At 41.7% G+C, this 17,015-nt stretch overlaps 1 protein-coding gene across 1 annotated transcript in view; it reads left to right on the top strand.

The window, feature by feature from the left end:
- The window catches only part of PITPNM1 (phosphatidylinositol transfer protein membrane associated 1), a 50,612-nt gene extending 34,055 nt beyond the window's left edge, over window positions 1–16,557 (top strand). The window contains exons 17-24 of the mRNA XM_060771459.2: window positions 5,024–5,172; window positions 6,199–6,309; window positions 9,467–9,583; window positions 10,142–10,290; window positions 12,005–12,154; window positions 14,778–14,961; window positions 15,140–15,268; window positions 15,392–16,557. Of these exons, the coding sequence (XP_060627442.2) occupies window positions 5,024–5,172; window positions 6,199–6,309; window positions 9,467–9,583; window positions 10,142–10,290; window positions 12,005–12,154; window positions 14,778–14,961; window positions 15,140–15,268; window positions 15,392–15,646 (1,244 nt within the window). The 3' untranslated portion in view covers window positions 15,647–16,557. The remainder of the gene's footprint in view (window positions 1–5,023; window positions 5,173–6,198; window positions 6,310–9,466; window positions 9,584–10,141; window positions 10,291–12,004; window positions 12,155–14,777; window positions 14,962–15,139; window positions 15,269–15,391) is intronic.
- The last annotated feature ends 458 nt before the right edge of the window (window positions 16,558–17,015 follow it).

The following is a 17,015-nucleotide window of genomic DNA, read 5'->3' as shown; positions in this document are numbered from 1 at the left end:
CCTGCTTTTTACAGGAGATTTGTGTAACTCCAACACCATAATTCACAATCCTTCCAGCCTTCCTTTCTCCCATCAAATTTCATACAGCTCCTTGAGAAAAACTCAAGCCTTTCCCCTCAAAGGTGGAAGTGAGGAGGAGTGGCAAAAAGTCCTTCAGATTTCTGGAAAAAAGAAGATTCAACCCGTATAACCAAGTGTTTTATAGATTCATGGTGCTTGAAGTACACATAATCTGATTCTTGTATGGTTGCGGTTCAGGAAGTATCGGCAAGTCCCTCCTGAATATACTAATTGCCGATTCAGAAAGAAACCTAAACAATGATCCTTGTGTCCACAAGTCAAATGAGTTCATTTTGCAGGCACTGAATAGTTGCTGTGCAGCCAAGAAAAAGGCTTGTTCTTTGACCGAATTCCTCACCAGTTCCGTAGCCTGGCCATATTGTGCCACTTGCACCCTATGTTCCAGACTGAAGGGCTTTCACAGTCTTCTGTCTCTGCCAAGCCATTGATCTTCTGGGTTTGACACTAATGAATTCAAGTACTATACTATATTGGATTAAAGAGTGAAGGGATGCAGTCCTGTGCACAGCCAAGACACTTTGTTATTTTTGTGGGCTTTCAAGTCATTTCTGATTTATGGCATCTTTAAGGGAAATTCTTGTCGCACTTTCCCTCGGCTCTATGTAGGAATCATTGCACTTAGGAATCATGAGCATGAACCCATCATTTGTTGTTCAGCCATGATGTTGTTTTATGATGTTGTCTGATTATGATGTTTTATTGATTTTTTGTTGTTGATTGTATTTTTATGTTTGTTTTAACCTGTACTTGTTGGGCATATCCTTTTTGTGAGCTGCCCCGAGTCCCTTTGGGAAGATGGAGGCAGGGTATAAAAATAAAATTATTATTATTATTGGCAAGATGTGTTCAGAGGTGATGTATTTTTGCTTTCCTCTGAGGCTGAGAGTGTGTGACTTCCACAAGGTCACCCAGGGCCCTTCCACACTGCCCTTTATCCCAGGATCTCATCCCAGATTATCTGCTATAAACTGGAATATATGCGTCCCCACTACCAGATAATCTGGGATCAGATCCTGGGATAAAGGGGCTGTGGGGAAGGGCCCCAAATGGGCTTGCATAACTGAGTGGGATTTCAACCCCTTACAATCAGATTTAAGGAAGCCTTTTAAATAAATGCTGATGTGGGGACTGTAGCCAAAGATTAGATGGCTAGGCCAAATCCCAATTACATTTGATGTTCAGTGTTTAATTGTATTTAATGTTTTAAAACTCACAGATAACATTAGCTAGGTGTGTGGGCTTATAATTAATGGGATCCACATCATCACCAAAACCAAATATTGTATTAAATGCAAGGACCTGAATGGAGGGAGAAGGGTTAAATTCCTCCTCCACACCTTATTGAAACTTCCAAAAACAAAACAAAACCCCAAGTCATTTTAAAATGAGTATATCCACATGTAAAAAAGATATGTAAAATGAAAACCTGTGACTGAGTAGTGAATGCATATTGTTCAAGCCCTATTGAATAGTCTGAACCTATCCAAATGCATCTCCCTCTATGAACCATCTTGGAGATTAAGATATTCTGCGGAGGCCCTGGTTTTAGTCCCACCTCCTTCGCAGGTGCCGTTGGTGGGGACGAGAGACAGGGCCTTCTCAGTGGTGGTGCCTCGACTGTGGAACTCCCTCCCTATTGGCATCAGATTTGCCCCCTCCCTCCTGACCTTTAGGAAAAAATGGAAAACTTGGATGTAGGACCAAGCGTTTGAATGAAGTGCAATATGTGAACATGGAAAGGTGCAGTGATAACAGGAATGGCCTGGACTACAATATTGGATTACCCTATATACTCAAGTATAAGCCGACCCGAATATAAGCGGAGGCACCTAATTTTACCACAAGAAACTGGGAAAACATGTTGACTTGAGTATAAGCCGAAGGTGAGAAATGCAGCAGCTACTGCTAATTCCAAAAGAAAAATAGATTCCAATACTATGACATTAATTGAGGCATCAGTAGGTTAAATGTTTTTGAATATTTACATAAAACTGTAATTTAAGATAAGACTGTCCAACTCTGATTAAACCATGATACCAACCTTTTTCAGTGTAAATATGTTTGCACATCCTTTCAGTAATAAAAGAGTAAAATAATAAATGTAATAATAATAAAGTAATAGAAATGTAATAATAACAGTAATAATAGAGTAAAATAATAAATGTAATAATAACAATAATAAAGTAAAATAATAAATGTAATGATAATAGAGTAAAATAATAATAATAATAATAATAGAATTAAATAATAAATAATCTTGATTCGAGTATAAGCCGAATGGGACTTTTTCAGCCTAAAAAAGGGCTGAAAAACTAGGCTTATACTCGAGTATATACAGTATGTGATTTTAATAATTTTAATGTCAAAATGATTTTAGCGGGTGTTTTAATATTTGCTGAATATATATTGTATGTCATGTGTGGCATCGAATTGTGCCTTTGTGCACCTCTCTGAGTCCCCTTTGGGGTTGAAAAGGGTGGGATATAAATATGGCAAATAAAGAAATAAGTAAAGTCTAGAATATTGTGATTTCTTTGCAGACCTGGAAATTGTTGAAAATAGCAACCTTCTCTAGCTTCCACTAGTTGTTTGTTATGTAAATAATTGCTTACTGTATTGTATATGTGTGTATTGGTTTGCAATTTTACCTTAACTCTTGGATGTGAGAGGGACTTCAGACCACGTTGTCAGGTCTGGGCTTGTTCAGGGTCTGACTCTATTTTAGAAAGGCAGAAGCCATTAGACTTCTGTACAGAAGCCATTAGATTTTCAGTGTGGAGATTTCAATAGGAACAGTATGCTGTACAGAAGCCATTAGACTCCATTGAACTTTAAGACTAGACAAAGACTCTTTTAGACTCTCAGAACAGAGAGATGCTTTAGTTTATGGACTATTGATTCTAAGAAAGATGCCCTTTGTTACCTACACAGAGAAACTACTTAAAATCCTGTTGTAACTGGATTGATATACAAAGTACCTGTATACTGAGGACATGAAGTTTGTGTGTAAACAAACTATGTTACTTTTAATGAAGTCTACTTTTTTTTGTCTCTTGAGAGCATGATTTAAAGGCAAATATATTTCAAGGGAGAGTAGATGTTTTGGGGCAACTAAAAGGAACACTTCTGGAACTCTGCTGGATATATATGGGTCAATTTTGTGCATTGGTATTTCTTTGTCCCTAACCGTTCAAAGACATACCTAGTTTAACAGCTGACAATCCTAGTTGCCTTGCATGAATGCTGGTGAATGCCATTTCCCCAAAAAGGTTATAACTCTTAACAGGTCATGCTTTTACCAAGAGGTTATGGCATCATTTTCAAAATGTTGTGACTTCTAACAAGGTCAAAGATCATAAAATCTCCACAATTTCCAAAGATCATAAAATCTCCAGAAGGTTCTGGAAATTTCCATTTTCCAAAAGAGATAACTATCCTCCTGAAATTCTTTTAAATCCAAAATTGCTGTTTTTATTTTTCTGATGAACCACTCAGTGCCAATATGGTGTCGGCACATCTGTCAAAGTCGGGAGTGAATTTTCTTACATAGCTGTAGATGCACAACACACAGGCCTTGCAGCCTATAACTTGTGCATGTGTGGAAAAGCTTCCATAGTGTTTTAATGAATTCATGAAAGCTTGCTGTTGAGATTTTGCAGGACCCTACACAGCCCCTTAAAAAAATGCCAGGGCTGTATTTTCTTATTGCTGAGCTGCAAAACTAGCAATTTGGCAACTGAATGGAAATTTCATTAGGAAACATTTTTTATTTGAGAACAACTATGCCCTCATTCCACCCATCTCCATCATTACTACACCGCAAGGTATATCAGTATGATGGCCCTGTTATTGGTCTTGTGCCTAAAGGAGCTATTTCTGGACAAAGAAATATCCTGATACACAGCACACTGTTCTCAGGGGTGCCATAATCCTTTTGTCTCACTGCCTTCCCACCCACCTCCTAACACAGCAGTGGGCTACTGTGCAATGTACTTTTGTGCATCTCACATCACCTCCCATCACTATTTTGCCTTATTTTCAACTGAAAAGCACTAAAGGCAAGTTCTGGAGGTGTAGGAAAGAACAAGTGGTTTTCATGGATGTGGAGCAAGTCTCAGGCAAAAAAAAAATCACCTGAAAATAGCTCAGTAAAACATAATTTTTGAGGGGTTTTGCAGGGTATGCCAAGGGAACTTGGGGAACATAAAAGTGAAAGTCTGGGGATGGTATATGTTATATAAGCTTCCCGCCTCCTGCTCTAGGGCTAATAGTCTAAGTCAGTGGTTCTCAATCTGTGGGTCCCCAGATGTTTTGGCCTTCAACTCTCAGAAATCCTAACAGCTGTTAAACTGGCTGGGATTTCTGGGAGTTATAGGCCAAAACTCCTGGGGACTCACAGAGTGAGAACCACTGATCTAATCCATAATATTATTATTTTTGGTCCATGTCTTTTGTGAGAACAGAAATATGGTTCCTTCATATTCCATCTCCTGCTCATCTCTGTTTTCCCTACGTCTCGAAAGTAAAGTGGAGGCTTATGGTTCAGAAGTCATTTAGTTAATGAAGCTGAATGCTTCCTAATGAAGAGGTTATGCATTGTTCGTATCTGTAAAGGATTGGTTGTTGTGACAGATGTTGCTGCATCCCTGCTAATGCACGTAATATTTTTGTATTGACCTTCAATAGACTAGAGTTGTGAAGGCCTATTTTGGGGGTGGGGGGAGAGAGCAGGGGGACAGAAATCAAATGTTCATATCTCTAGAAAATATAGGTAACCATGAGTTGTGTATTTGATAAGATAAAGAGAACGCAAGAAGGGTGTGCATAACAAAAGCAGCCATTCATGCTTTGGAGTACTCCCCAGCTGCGCTGGGAGAAAGGAATAAGGCAGGAGTGTGCAGTGGGGGAGCTTAATGCAATTTCTCTTCCTTTCAATGTCTAGTTCTGGATCGCTGGTGGGGAACTAAACGCATTGACTACTCCCTCTACTGCCCAGAGGCACTGACGGCATTTCCTACGATCACCCTGCCTCACCTTTTCCATGCCAGCTATTGGGAAAGTGCTGATGTGGCCGCTTTCATTCTCCGACAGGTAAAATGCCCATAGCAGATGAAGGTGTTAGAGAACATGCCACTGTGATTCAAATGAGTGGCTGTCATTGGTATTTGTATGGGAAGTTGCAAGATGAAAACTTTTTGGGGGAAAGGGTGTCTGATAGGAAACTTCATAGGCAACCTTTTCAAGAAGGGGATGTAGGGGTGGAGAAGTTAATTTAATATAGGGCTGGGAAGTTTGGGGAACAATTGAAGGTGATATAACGCCAGTCCGTCAGCTGCTGATCCTAATATATCATGCTGGTAATTCCACCAAGGCAGCAGCAAATATCTTATTGAAAAACAGAGCCAGATAGGAAAGCCACTCAAAAGCAAATAGAGTGGGCACTTATGGAGCAGACCCCGGTCCTAATGGATGAGCTTTGCTTTCCCAATTTTGGAGATAGGCAGATCCAGAATTGTATGGGGAAGTGAAAAATTTGGTAGGAACCTGAATTTTGAAAAGGATGATCTTCTCCCAGTACTCAGAAAATGAATATTGGAGTAAACAGTAGGCTGGACTAGTGGTCTGAGAAGACCCTGATAGTGCTGGACAGAAGGGTCATTTTAAGATAGAAAGCAAAGGAGATCATTGGTTTGTAAGGAACAGCCACTGAATAAATAAACAAACAAGAAGAAGCTGGAGGTCACTGACAAAATGCACAACAGTTATATAGAAGGCCTCGATTCATTTCTTCTTAGCCCTGGTTAAAAAGGATCAAATGATAAGAAAAACTAAACTGCTTGATCCTCATGAGGAGAGGCAGCATTTTGCTTTCTATTGCTATTAAGCAGTGCCCCCAGTTTCCCTGAATGTTAGCAAAGATAAAGTCGGAGGATTTTATTTTTTGGAATATAGTTCTGAAACCTCTGTCTGAAGGATTTGGGGAGTTGTAGGCCAAAAGGTAGGCTTTTTTTGTCCCAAGGTCTTTTTGTATCTTGCCGGGATAATTACTTAATGCAGTTGAGTGGCTTTGGGACCTGGGAGCTGTAGGGGTCATGGGCTGATGTTCTGTGATTGCAGGTGATTGAGACAGAGCAGCACCAAGTGACAGAAAATGAGGAGAGTTCCATCTACAGCCCAGCTTTTCCCCGTGAGAAGTGGCAACGCAAGCGCACACAAGTGAAGATCCGGGTATGTGGTCCTGCCCCCATTCTGTGCTGCAGGCATCCATCGGAAACTGAAATGCAGTGTGGGCCAAGACAAGAGAACTTGTCTTCCAGGAAAAGATTTGGGGCTGATCCAATCCCTTTCATTACTAATTTTCTTAAAGGCAGCTTTGCAGGTGCCTGTTAGCTGCTTTTCATTTTTCCTCTCCATGCCTGCCAAAACAATTCCATATATTTTACCTATAAGTAAAGGGAAAGGTTTCCCCTTGACATTCAGACTAGTCATGTCTGACTCATGGGGGTGGTGCTCATCTCCATTTCTAAGCCAAAAAGCCAACATTGTCCGTAGACGCCTCCAAGATCATATGGCCGGCATGACAGCATGGGGTAGCGTTACCTTCCTGCAGAAGTGGTACCTATTGGTCTCCTCACACTTGCATGTATTTGAACTGCTAGGTTGGTAGAAGCTGGGGCTAACAGTGGGAGCTCACCTTGCTCCCTGGATTCAAACTGCTAATTTTGGTCAGCAAGTTCAGCAGGTCAGTGGTTTAACCCGCCGCACCACCATGTATATATATTACAAAATCAGTATTTTCAGGTCACAAACAAAATCAAACTATTGTATGTATGTCTCCTGAGTCATCAGTTGGAAGCCCCTCCCTCCAGCATCAATATAGTAATACGAGTATCGTGCTGTGCTAATAATATAATATATCATGTACACATATAATATTGATAATATTATAATGTAATACAATATAATAATAATAATACAATATAATAATTATACATTTATATTACATGTAATATTACTAATAATATTACAGTATAGTGCAGTGGTTCTCAACCTGTGGGTCCCCAGGTGTTTTGACCTACAACAGAAACCCCAGCCTCACAGAAATCCCAGCCAGTTTACCAGTTTTAGGATTTCTGGGAGTTGAAGGCCAAAACATCTGGGGACCCACAGGTTGAGAACCACTGGTATAGTGGTATAGTACAATATAGTAACATACAATACTAATACTGTGCTATGCTAATAATATAATATATATACAAATAACTTGTAAGCCACTCATGAGTCCCTTTTGGGGTGAGAAGGGCGGCATAGAAATGTTGTAAATAAATAAATAGATCAGTGTGTCTCCCAGGGAAGTTGATGTGGTAGACCAGGGTGCCAGGGAACATGACCATTATTTCCCCTGGAAACTTCCCAGGGACCAACATCTAATAACTCAGGAAATAGCATTGGCCCATGGACCAGCACCTTGAATAGCAGTAATGTAGACGATTCTATATTTACCTGGTTCTGGGTTGTTGTGTTTGTGACTATAAGTCCCAGAATCCCTTAGCCAGATCCTGCAAATCCTAGTTTATGAAAAGCAGTATTTCCCAACTGTGTTTGCAGAACGTGTTTGAAGCCAAAGGTCTGGATTTTCGCTTTCAAACTTTGGAATTGAGAAGCTACTTCATCTGTTTGTGTTTTGACAAGCACTTACAGGCTTACCCTGTTGAGAAACCTTCTATCGCAATTTGAAGAGGTTCATTGCAGATCTCTGGAAGGAAGTTGCAACAGCTGCTTCCTGCCTGAGGCACTTGAACTCAAGCCTGGACTTGCTTCCAGAAAGGGAATCCTAGCAGCTCTTGGTTCTATAAGCCTTGTATAAAAGGTCTAAGGAAACTCTTTTTTAATGCCCCCCCCCCCCCCACCCAAAAAAAAAGACAAAAGTAAAGCAAAACCAAAAAACAATAACCAATTTTCTAGGTTTTTTTTTAAAAAAAACTTTTGCTTCTGATTAGTGACAGAAGGTAATGCCTTTAAAATATTTTTCCATTTACTTTGCTGTTAGCCGTTTGGAGATTATTTACGCAGTCTTTATAATAACAATTAGTATTTAATCCTTTTTCCATAATCTGAGGAAAGGCTTTAAATAAACATTGCCATGTATGCGAAATGCAATTACGCAATTTGTGTAAAAAACTAAAAGGTCTGTGGGCAGGGTTTGCTGCATAATTTAGATGACATAGGCATCAGTTAAATGAAGTGCACTTCTGTGTTGAAAGAGGATAAAACAATCAAGCAAAAAGTAATAATTACTATAAGTCAGTCAATCAATCAATTCATGTCCCTCCTTTCTCTGGACATGGGACACAAAGGAGTTCACAACATAAATTAAAACAAGGTACAGGGAAAATTTCTTGATGGTAAAAACTGTTCAAACACACTACCTCAGAAAGTGATGAAGTCTCCTTTTTGGAGGTTTTTGAACAGGTTAGATGGCTATCTGTCAGAAGTGCTTTGACTATGGATTCCTGTTTGGCAGAGTGATGTTGGACTGGATGGCCTTTGGGGTCTCTGCCAGTTTTATGATTCTAAGTTTCTACATCTAAAAACCTGAAGATTGGGGGTGGGGGGTGGAGAGGGTTAAAAACTAAATAAACCATTATATTAAATACACCTTCTTTCAAACAGTATGACATTATTCAAAACCAACAATAAATATACAAGTACGGCACATACACAACAATGGGGAGGTGGCAAACTGTGGCTGTCTAGATAGTTTCTGGCTCATCTAACCGCTATAGACCATTGGACTCTATTTAGGATTGCAATCACAACTGAAATTAAAAACAAAGAAGCAAATTGGTAAGATTTGTGTGTGTGTCAGGAGTGCCTTGAGAAATGACAAGTTGCTTCTGGTGTCAGAGAATTGGCTGTCTACAAGGATGTTACCCAGGGGATGCCCGGATGATTTTTTTTTTGTAGTTGTTGATATTTTACCATCCTTTAGGGAGGCTAGTCTCATGTCCCTGCATGGGGAGCTGGATCTGACAGAGGGAGCTCAACCCACTCTCTCCAGATTCAGTCAGCAGTCCTGCCAGCACAAGGGTTTGACCCATAGTGAAACCGGGGGCTCTTGAGTAGGCAAGATGTCATAAGTAAGAGTTGCATTCCAAATCTGAAGGGTAGATCCATTCCCTTTCATAAAAAATACTTTGTAAACACTCTGTGAGTTTACCTACTTGCAAGGAAGCTGTAACAACCACCACAGCAACAGTAGTTGTTGTTGTAACCATCCTCTTCCACCTCGGTAATCATTCTATGAACAGTTCAGTTTTGATGTTTTATCTATCTCCTTGGAAAAATAAATTTGCTAAGAGGCTGCTGGTGCTTTGTCCTCCAGAATGTCACAGCCAACCACCGTGCCAGCGATGTCATTGTGTGTGAAGGGCGGCCCCAGGTTCTCAACGGGCGTTTCATGTATGGACCGTTGGATGTGGTGACTCTGACTGGAGAGAAGGTAACAATAGTCTTCTCTATGTTGTGATGTTCATTTGTGTCCAACAAGAATAAGTGAACAGAGAGAAGTTGCAACCAGGGGAATCTGAGCATTATTTGTCATGCGTACCCTTGTTTCTGTGTAGATTCCTAAGTACTATTTGCAGATTCCCTCAGAAAATGAAAAGGAGCTGAACTTGGTGTGGTGTCCTGTGTCTCCTCCTCAAGCATGCTGTCTTCCTTGATACCAGGGCTGGTTCCAGTGAGGCAGTCACCTAAGGCTATGAATGCTGTTGTTCTTGCATGAGTTCTTCTTACTCTTGCTCTTTCTTACTTTTTTGGAAAATAACTGGCCTACTGTATAAGCAAAATAAAGTAGAAAATGCCCAGGAGGAAAGACGGATGCAAGCAGATGATGTGGAAAATGAAGGGGGTAGTCATGCCTCCCCCTCCAGACCTAAGCAAGGTTCCAAAATTAGCAAACACTGAAGAGGGCAATTGCTGCAGAGGGGGAACAGTGCTTGCGAAGGATGATACCAAGGAATTAATGATACTGGTGTCCTCTGATCCCTTCTCCCAGGTTGACATCTATGTCATGGCACAGCCACTGTCAGGGAAGTGGGTCCACTATGGCACAGAGGTGACCAGTGGCAGTGGAAGGCTCTCCTACACTCTCCCCGAGGAGAAGATGCTTGGCATTGGCATGTACCCTGTCCGCATGGTGGTGAGGTGAGTGCGCAGCAAACTTCTTAATTTTATTCTTGGTCCAATTTACATTATTTGATGTGTGAAGGCCTGGTGTGAATAATAAATTGTGTTACAGGAGAAGCCTGTTGTCTTACAAAGCTTTTTTGCTTAGAAAAATGGGGGCGGGGGATGTATTAATTATATTTTCCCCCACAAAATCACCCCTAAAACTATATAAAAAGATGACTTATATGTATGACAGTATGCAATAACTGATCATTGCAATTCATGGCCTCTCCCCCCCCCCCCCCCCACCACCACACACACACACACACACACCACCTCCACTTTCTCCTCCTCCTGCTGGTATAGAAATCTAGAGACATAAATTCTTTTTCTCTGTTGTACTAATGCTGATGGTCTCCTCTTTATTATATTTTATATTTTTATATTATACTAAGTCAGACTTGGCCACGGTGGTCCATGCTCTTGTTACATCTCGGATAGATTACTGCAACATGCTCTGTGTGGGGCTGCCTTTGAAGACTGCCTGGAAGCTTCAAATAGTTCAACGGGTGGCATCTAGATTCCTCACTGGAGTGACGTACAGGGAGCATACAATCCCTCTGTTACGTCAGCTCCACTGGATGCCAGTCTGCTACCAGGCTCGATTCAAAGTGCTGGCTTTCGCCTATAAAGCCCTAAACAGTTCTGGTCCAACTTACCTGTTCAAATGTGTCTCCCCTTAAGATCTGCTGGGGAGGTACTGCTTTTGCTCTCATCCCCTTCGCAAATGCGATTGGTGAGGACGAGAGACAGGGCCTTCTTAGTGGTGGCCTCTCAGTTGTGGAACTCCCTCCCTAGTGACATCAGGCAGGCCCCATCCCTCCTGGTCTTCAGAAAAAAACTTAAGACCTGATTTTGTATGCAGGCGTTTGGAGAATAGGCCAATATGGAATTTTACTTCAACAGTTTGGATAATGACTATGGACTAATTACTAAGTATAAAATCAAGAGTCAGCACGTTATGTTTTTAATATGTTATAAATTTTTAGCCTGTTATCATTGTCTTATGTGTTTTTAATTTGCTTATATGTTTTAATTGTTGACCCACAAAAATAGTTTATGGGGTACGTTTCATTGTTATATTGGTTTTATTGTAATGTGTATGTTACGGCATTGAATTCTTGCTGGATTTTGTAAGCTGCCTTAGGTCCTTTGTGAGGTGAGAAAGGCAGGATATAAATGAACTAAATAAAATAAATAATAATGCATGTTATTTTATATTTACTTGATGACATGAAGAACCTGAGAAGTTCCCATGAACATTTACCATTATTTATACTGTCTGGGATGGGGTTGGCTAAAAAACATATCTGGAAAGAGACTGTGGGCCACTCATCCTATAGAATGCACCTCTCCCCTCTCCAAATCCACTGAGATTTTTGTCCTTGACAGATGGCATGTGTCCTACCAATCTGCCAAAATTACACTGCTTGATGTAACCTTGATATAACCACTCTGAGTCCCCTTGGGGAGATAATGCGGTCTATGAATAAAGTATTTATTAATTTAGTATTATTATTATTATTATTTCTTCCTCTGTTTTCTAAAGATGTAGGGGTAAATAGGCTGTGTCACTTTCCCGAACTTTTTGAAGGGGAGGTCCTTGCATTTTCTAATTCTGATAATGTTGTGTGTGATGGCGTTTTCAATACCTGGAAAAAGATGGATTCCCTTTCACTTCCCTCTACAGGGGTGATCACACTTATGCTGAGTGCTTTCTGACCGTAGTAGCTAAGGCCACACCATGCGTCGTCTTCAGTATTGATGGTTCCTTCACAGCCAGTGTCTCCATTATGGGCAGCGATCCCAAAGTACGTGCTGGTGCTGTTGATGTAGTAAGGTAAGTGACAGCAGCGCTCGGGGACTCTGCAGGGCACATGGGGGGCAGTTGCAATAATCTTGCAGCAATTTTCCTGATAGACTTCTCATTCCTGCAGACCCCCCGCCACCACTATGTCTGTATCTGAAAGCCAAGCTTGGTTTGAAATCAACTATGCTACTCTGATGTACCTAATCATTGTTTTCAAACCCGTATACTCTTCAAGACAACAACAGAATGACAAATTAAAACACCAGCTGCAGAAACAGCTCTACTGATCCCCCACATTTATATAAGCCTGTAGTAGAGTTAGTTGCCAATTTCCAAGTCTCTCAGTGCCAAAATGCTGTCAAGATGGATTCACTGAAAGATGCCTTTGTTTAATCAATTGGATTATCTTCTGAAACTCCCATTTGATTAAGCTAGTCCTAGAAACCCTGCTTTTCCTTATCATGTAAAATAGGAAAAGAAAGCCTCTGTCTCTTTTTCTAGGCAAGAACTGAGATCAGTTAGGTTTTTTTGGACTGCAGTGCCCAGAATCCCCCAGCTAGCATTGGCCATACTGTAGTTTAAAAAGAAAGCAAGTTTCTAAGTTGTGCTCTGGGTATTGACTAAAATCTAGGCATCTGAACATTGCATCTCATAGGAGACTACTGTGGATCAAAATGAGACATTTCAACAAATATATATTTATCATAGAATGCAGTTTCATTCTGCTCTTTTTCCCACCATTATTCAGTATAAAAATAGATACTTCTTCAGTCCACATCCACCTACCTTACAAATTTCAATGCCATTATGGTGGTCCACACTCTTGTTACATCGAGGATAGATTACTGCAATGCGCTCTACATGGGGTTGCCTTTGAAGACTGTTTGGAAGCTTCCAGTGGCCCAACAAGTGGCAGCCAGATTGCTAACTGGGGCAGTGTACAGGGAGTACACAACGTCCTTGTTATGTCAGCTCTACTGGCTGCCAGTTTGCTACAATTCAAAGTGCTGGCTTTAGCCTATAAAGCCCTAAACCAATGGTTCTAAACCTCTAGGTCTTCAGATGTTTTGGCCTTCAACTCCCAGAAATCCTAACAGATGATAAATTGGCTGGGATTTCTGGGAGTTGTAGGTCAAAACACCTGGGGACCCCAGGTGGAGAACCACTGCCCTAAACGGTTCCAGCCCAGCTTACCTGTCTAAATGTATCTCCCTCTATGGACCATCTTGGAGGTTAAGATCTTCTGGGAAGACCCTGTTCTCGGTCCCACCTATGTTGCAAGTGCAATTGGTGGGGACAAGAGACAGGGCCTTCTCAGTGGTGGCTCCTCAACTCTGGAACTCTCTCCCCAGTAAAATTAAATCAACGCCCTCCCTCCTGGACTTCAAAAAGAAAAAAGATGTGGTTGTAGGGCCAAGCTTTTGGCCAGTAATGCGATGCAAAGAATAATAAGGAAATACGTGCTATGGCCACAATGGATGATTTTTGGATCATGTGATTTTAATATTTATATTAAGATGTTTTTAATGCTTTGTCTTAGTGTTTACAGGTTGTATATGCCTATGTTTAATGATTTTAATGATTTTAATTTATAGTTATATGTCAGTGTTTGGTTATTGTGATTTTATTTTATTATATGTATGTTGGCATTGAATTCTTGCCATCAATATATTGTAAACCACCTCGAGTCCACCCAAGAATGAGAAAGGTGGTATATAAATATACTAAATGAATGAATAAATAAATTACATGTCATGCTGCCCATTAACTTTGCTTTTTAAAAAGATGATGCAATTTTGTGGAGAAATGGGCGTGACAAATAGCTTTTTACTACAATAACAAAATACAGTAGATTTCCTGTGTTCCGAGGCAAGGTGCTACTAAGAAGGGTGCTTCAGAAGACCTAGACCAGTGGTTCTCAACCTGGGGGTCCCCAGGTGTTTTGGCCTACAACTCCCAGAAATCCTAGTCAATTTACCAGCTGTTAGGATTTCTGGGAGTTGAAGGCCAAACATCTGGGGACCCACAGGTTGAGATCCACTGATCTAGACCTTCATGTTCTGTTTCCTAAAAGTTTATGAATATACTTTAAATAGTATTTGTGAGTGAGACTGTTTCAAAACTTATTTAAATAGGCTTTTTAAACCTATAGGTTTTTAAAACTGTTTTCAAAACTGTGGTCACTGATAAAGGAATCCTTCTGTTGACTAGAAGAGAAGTTCTTTGAACTGTAAAGAGAAGTGATTTTAAAATATCACAAACAGTGTCCTTAACCCGACTTTCCCAAACTCTGGTCTTTCAGATGTTTTGGCATTGAACTTCCAGAATCCCTGATCATTGGCCAAAGCAGCTGAGGCTTCTGGGAGTTAAATTCCCAAACATCTGGAGGACTAGGTGACTAGATACACTTGCCATCTACCTGCAGCCCTCAGTCTTTTGCAATCTAGACCCAGGAAGGGCAATGTTGGTGTTCCAGATGTTATGCAATTGCAGCTTCATCAACAATAGTCAGATAGCCAGCATTTAGGACTGTTGGATGTTGCAGTCCAGCAAAGTCTTGCAATGCTGTGCATCTTCCACCTCTGTCCTAATAGGATTCCTGAATAAATAAGCCATCTAGGGCCTGCAGATAATCTTTCCTTTACCTCTTTAGGCATTGGCAAGACTCTGGGTTCATGATCATCTATGTGACTGGGCGTCCAGACATGCAGAAGCACCGTGTGGTGGCTTGGCTCACCCAGCACAACTTTCCTCATGGCATTGTCTCTTTCTGTGATGGCCTCACGCATGACCCCCTCCGCCAGAAAGCTGCCTTTCTCCAGGGCCTTCAACAGGAGGTATGGGAAGCATCAGACAAGCTTTTCTTGAGAAAGACTCAAGCATAAGGGGGAAAGGTCTGGGATGGTAGCTCTGGCAAAGCACTGGTGCATGTGGCAGCATCTTGAAAGAGCACCTCAGAAAAAAAGATGGAAATGTGGGAGGAAAATTACTAGTGTCTTCTTTGACTTATTGCAGGCAGAGGTCACCATTGTGGCTGCCTATGGATCCACTAAGGACATCTCGGTCTATAGCTCCTTAGGGCTTCCACCAGCTCAAATCTACATCGTGGGCAGGGCTGTGAAAAAATTACAAAGCCAGTGCCAGGTATGAGGTTTTGTGTTATTGGGTGGGTTCCAGGTTTGGAGCCAGCAATGTAACAGAGAAGCCTACAAAGAGTTGTCAGAAAATAAAGAAACAATGGCTTCTTTAATCTCTTTTTCCTTGCAGTTCCTGTCAGATGGCTACGTTGCACACTTGGCACAGCTGGAAGCCGCTTCTCTCGCCCATTCACCAAAGGGGACCACGCGGCCCACGCTGGGAAAAGGCAGTTACGGCTGCCCTGCTCCTGTGGACTTTCTGCGCAAGCAGAGCCAGCTCTTGCGCTCTCGGGGACAGAGCCAGGCCGAGCGCGAAGGAGGAGGCACCACTCAGCCCCGAGCCAAGACGCGTAGCGTCAGCCTCAAGTTGGAGAGTGAGGAGTAGGCCCTTGCAGGGAAATCTTTGCATTTTCCGACTTGCAGTGGCTGGTGCCGGGACTGGGCCTATGAGAGGCCGCAGATGTGTGACAGAGGAGCCAAGAACAACAGGCAGAGAAGAAGAGAGAAAAGGCAGAAGGAGAGAGCCCTGTCCTGCAGAGGCTGAGAGCTGGGCTTCAGTGCCGCTAAAACAGGAGGAGAGAACTTCTGTATAATCCCAGAAGTTGCTCCCATTCCCCTCAGTTCCAGCTCCCGGCTCCTGTTTGTGGTTCCCTTCGACCCACAGTTCAGCCAACACCCATCCACTCATACCTTCTGGGGAATTGGGGATGGAGGGAGGGACGGGGGCGATGGGAGTGTGTTCATATTAGCCTGACTTAATTGTGTTGCGTTATTTGTGAGTTGACTGTTCACATTCCTCCTCTTTCTCCAGCTCAGATTTTGCAGGTCTCTTAAGACTGGGATATATTCTACTCTCCCCATCAGATCCCAAGTGAGGTGATAGTCGTTCTAGCTCTAGTGGCTTTCCCGAGTTTTCCCACATCCCTCTGTGACTTCAAGAGGGTGGGGTGCCTAGGGAAAATCTAGGGCGCACAGTTACCATCTGCCCCTTTCCTTGAGCGCCTTGCTCCAGCCCAGCCCTGCCTGTGCCCTGGTCTCTGGGTGTTTGCATGATACTGCCCCTCCTGTGCATTTATTATGTCCGACGGGAGACAGCACAGGACGTCCAGGAACAAAGAGGAATCTTTACTCCCTTGCTGCTGAGGAGGAGGAGGAGTTGGTTATTTATTTCATTGTTCAAAATGTCTGGAAAACGGGGAGGTGGGGAACTGAATCCTGTTTTGAGGGATGTTTGGGGGTGGGTGGGTTCCATTTATTGTATTCTAAAAACCAACAAATAAAAAAGTAAAGCCTGAACACTGTATGTGTTGAAGTAGCAGCCAAAGAGAAGCCATTGATGCTTCTAGTTCAATATCTTCTTTGATTTCAATATTAAAAGACTCTTTGGACATCTTAAGGTTGGAGCCATCCTGTCTGAGCTGAGAATCAGGTCTTCAGTAATGATTACTAGAAGAATTGCGCAGAAATACATGACAGATTATTCTGTACTGACCTGCTGCAGGCTGCCCTTGCTATAAGGCTTACGATAGAAATATGCTGAAATCACAGGCTAACACAAAGGCACGTTATCTATATAAATAAAAATGTTCGTTTGTGGGATTAACGTAACTTAAAAACCACTGGGTGAATTGACACCAAATTTGGACGCAATACACCTTATGAGGTCAAAGAGTAATCATCACTCATAAAACACTGAAAAACAGTGTTTTATGTTTGACTTAAAAAGCCAAAAAAATAAAAAATACATTACAATG

The sequence above is a fragment of the Anolis sagrei genome, chromosome 1 (genome assembly GCF_037176765.1).
Source record: "Anolis sagrei isolate rAnoSag1 chromosome 1, rAnoSag1.mat, whole genome shotgun sequence".
Classification (NCBI taxonomy): Eukaryota; Metazoa; Chordata; class Lepidosauria; order Squamata; family Dactyloidae; genus Anolis; species Anolis sagrei.
The sequence above is the reverse complement of the archived record's forward strand: the minus strand, read 5'-3'. Positions and strand labels throughout refer to the sequence as shown.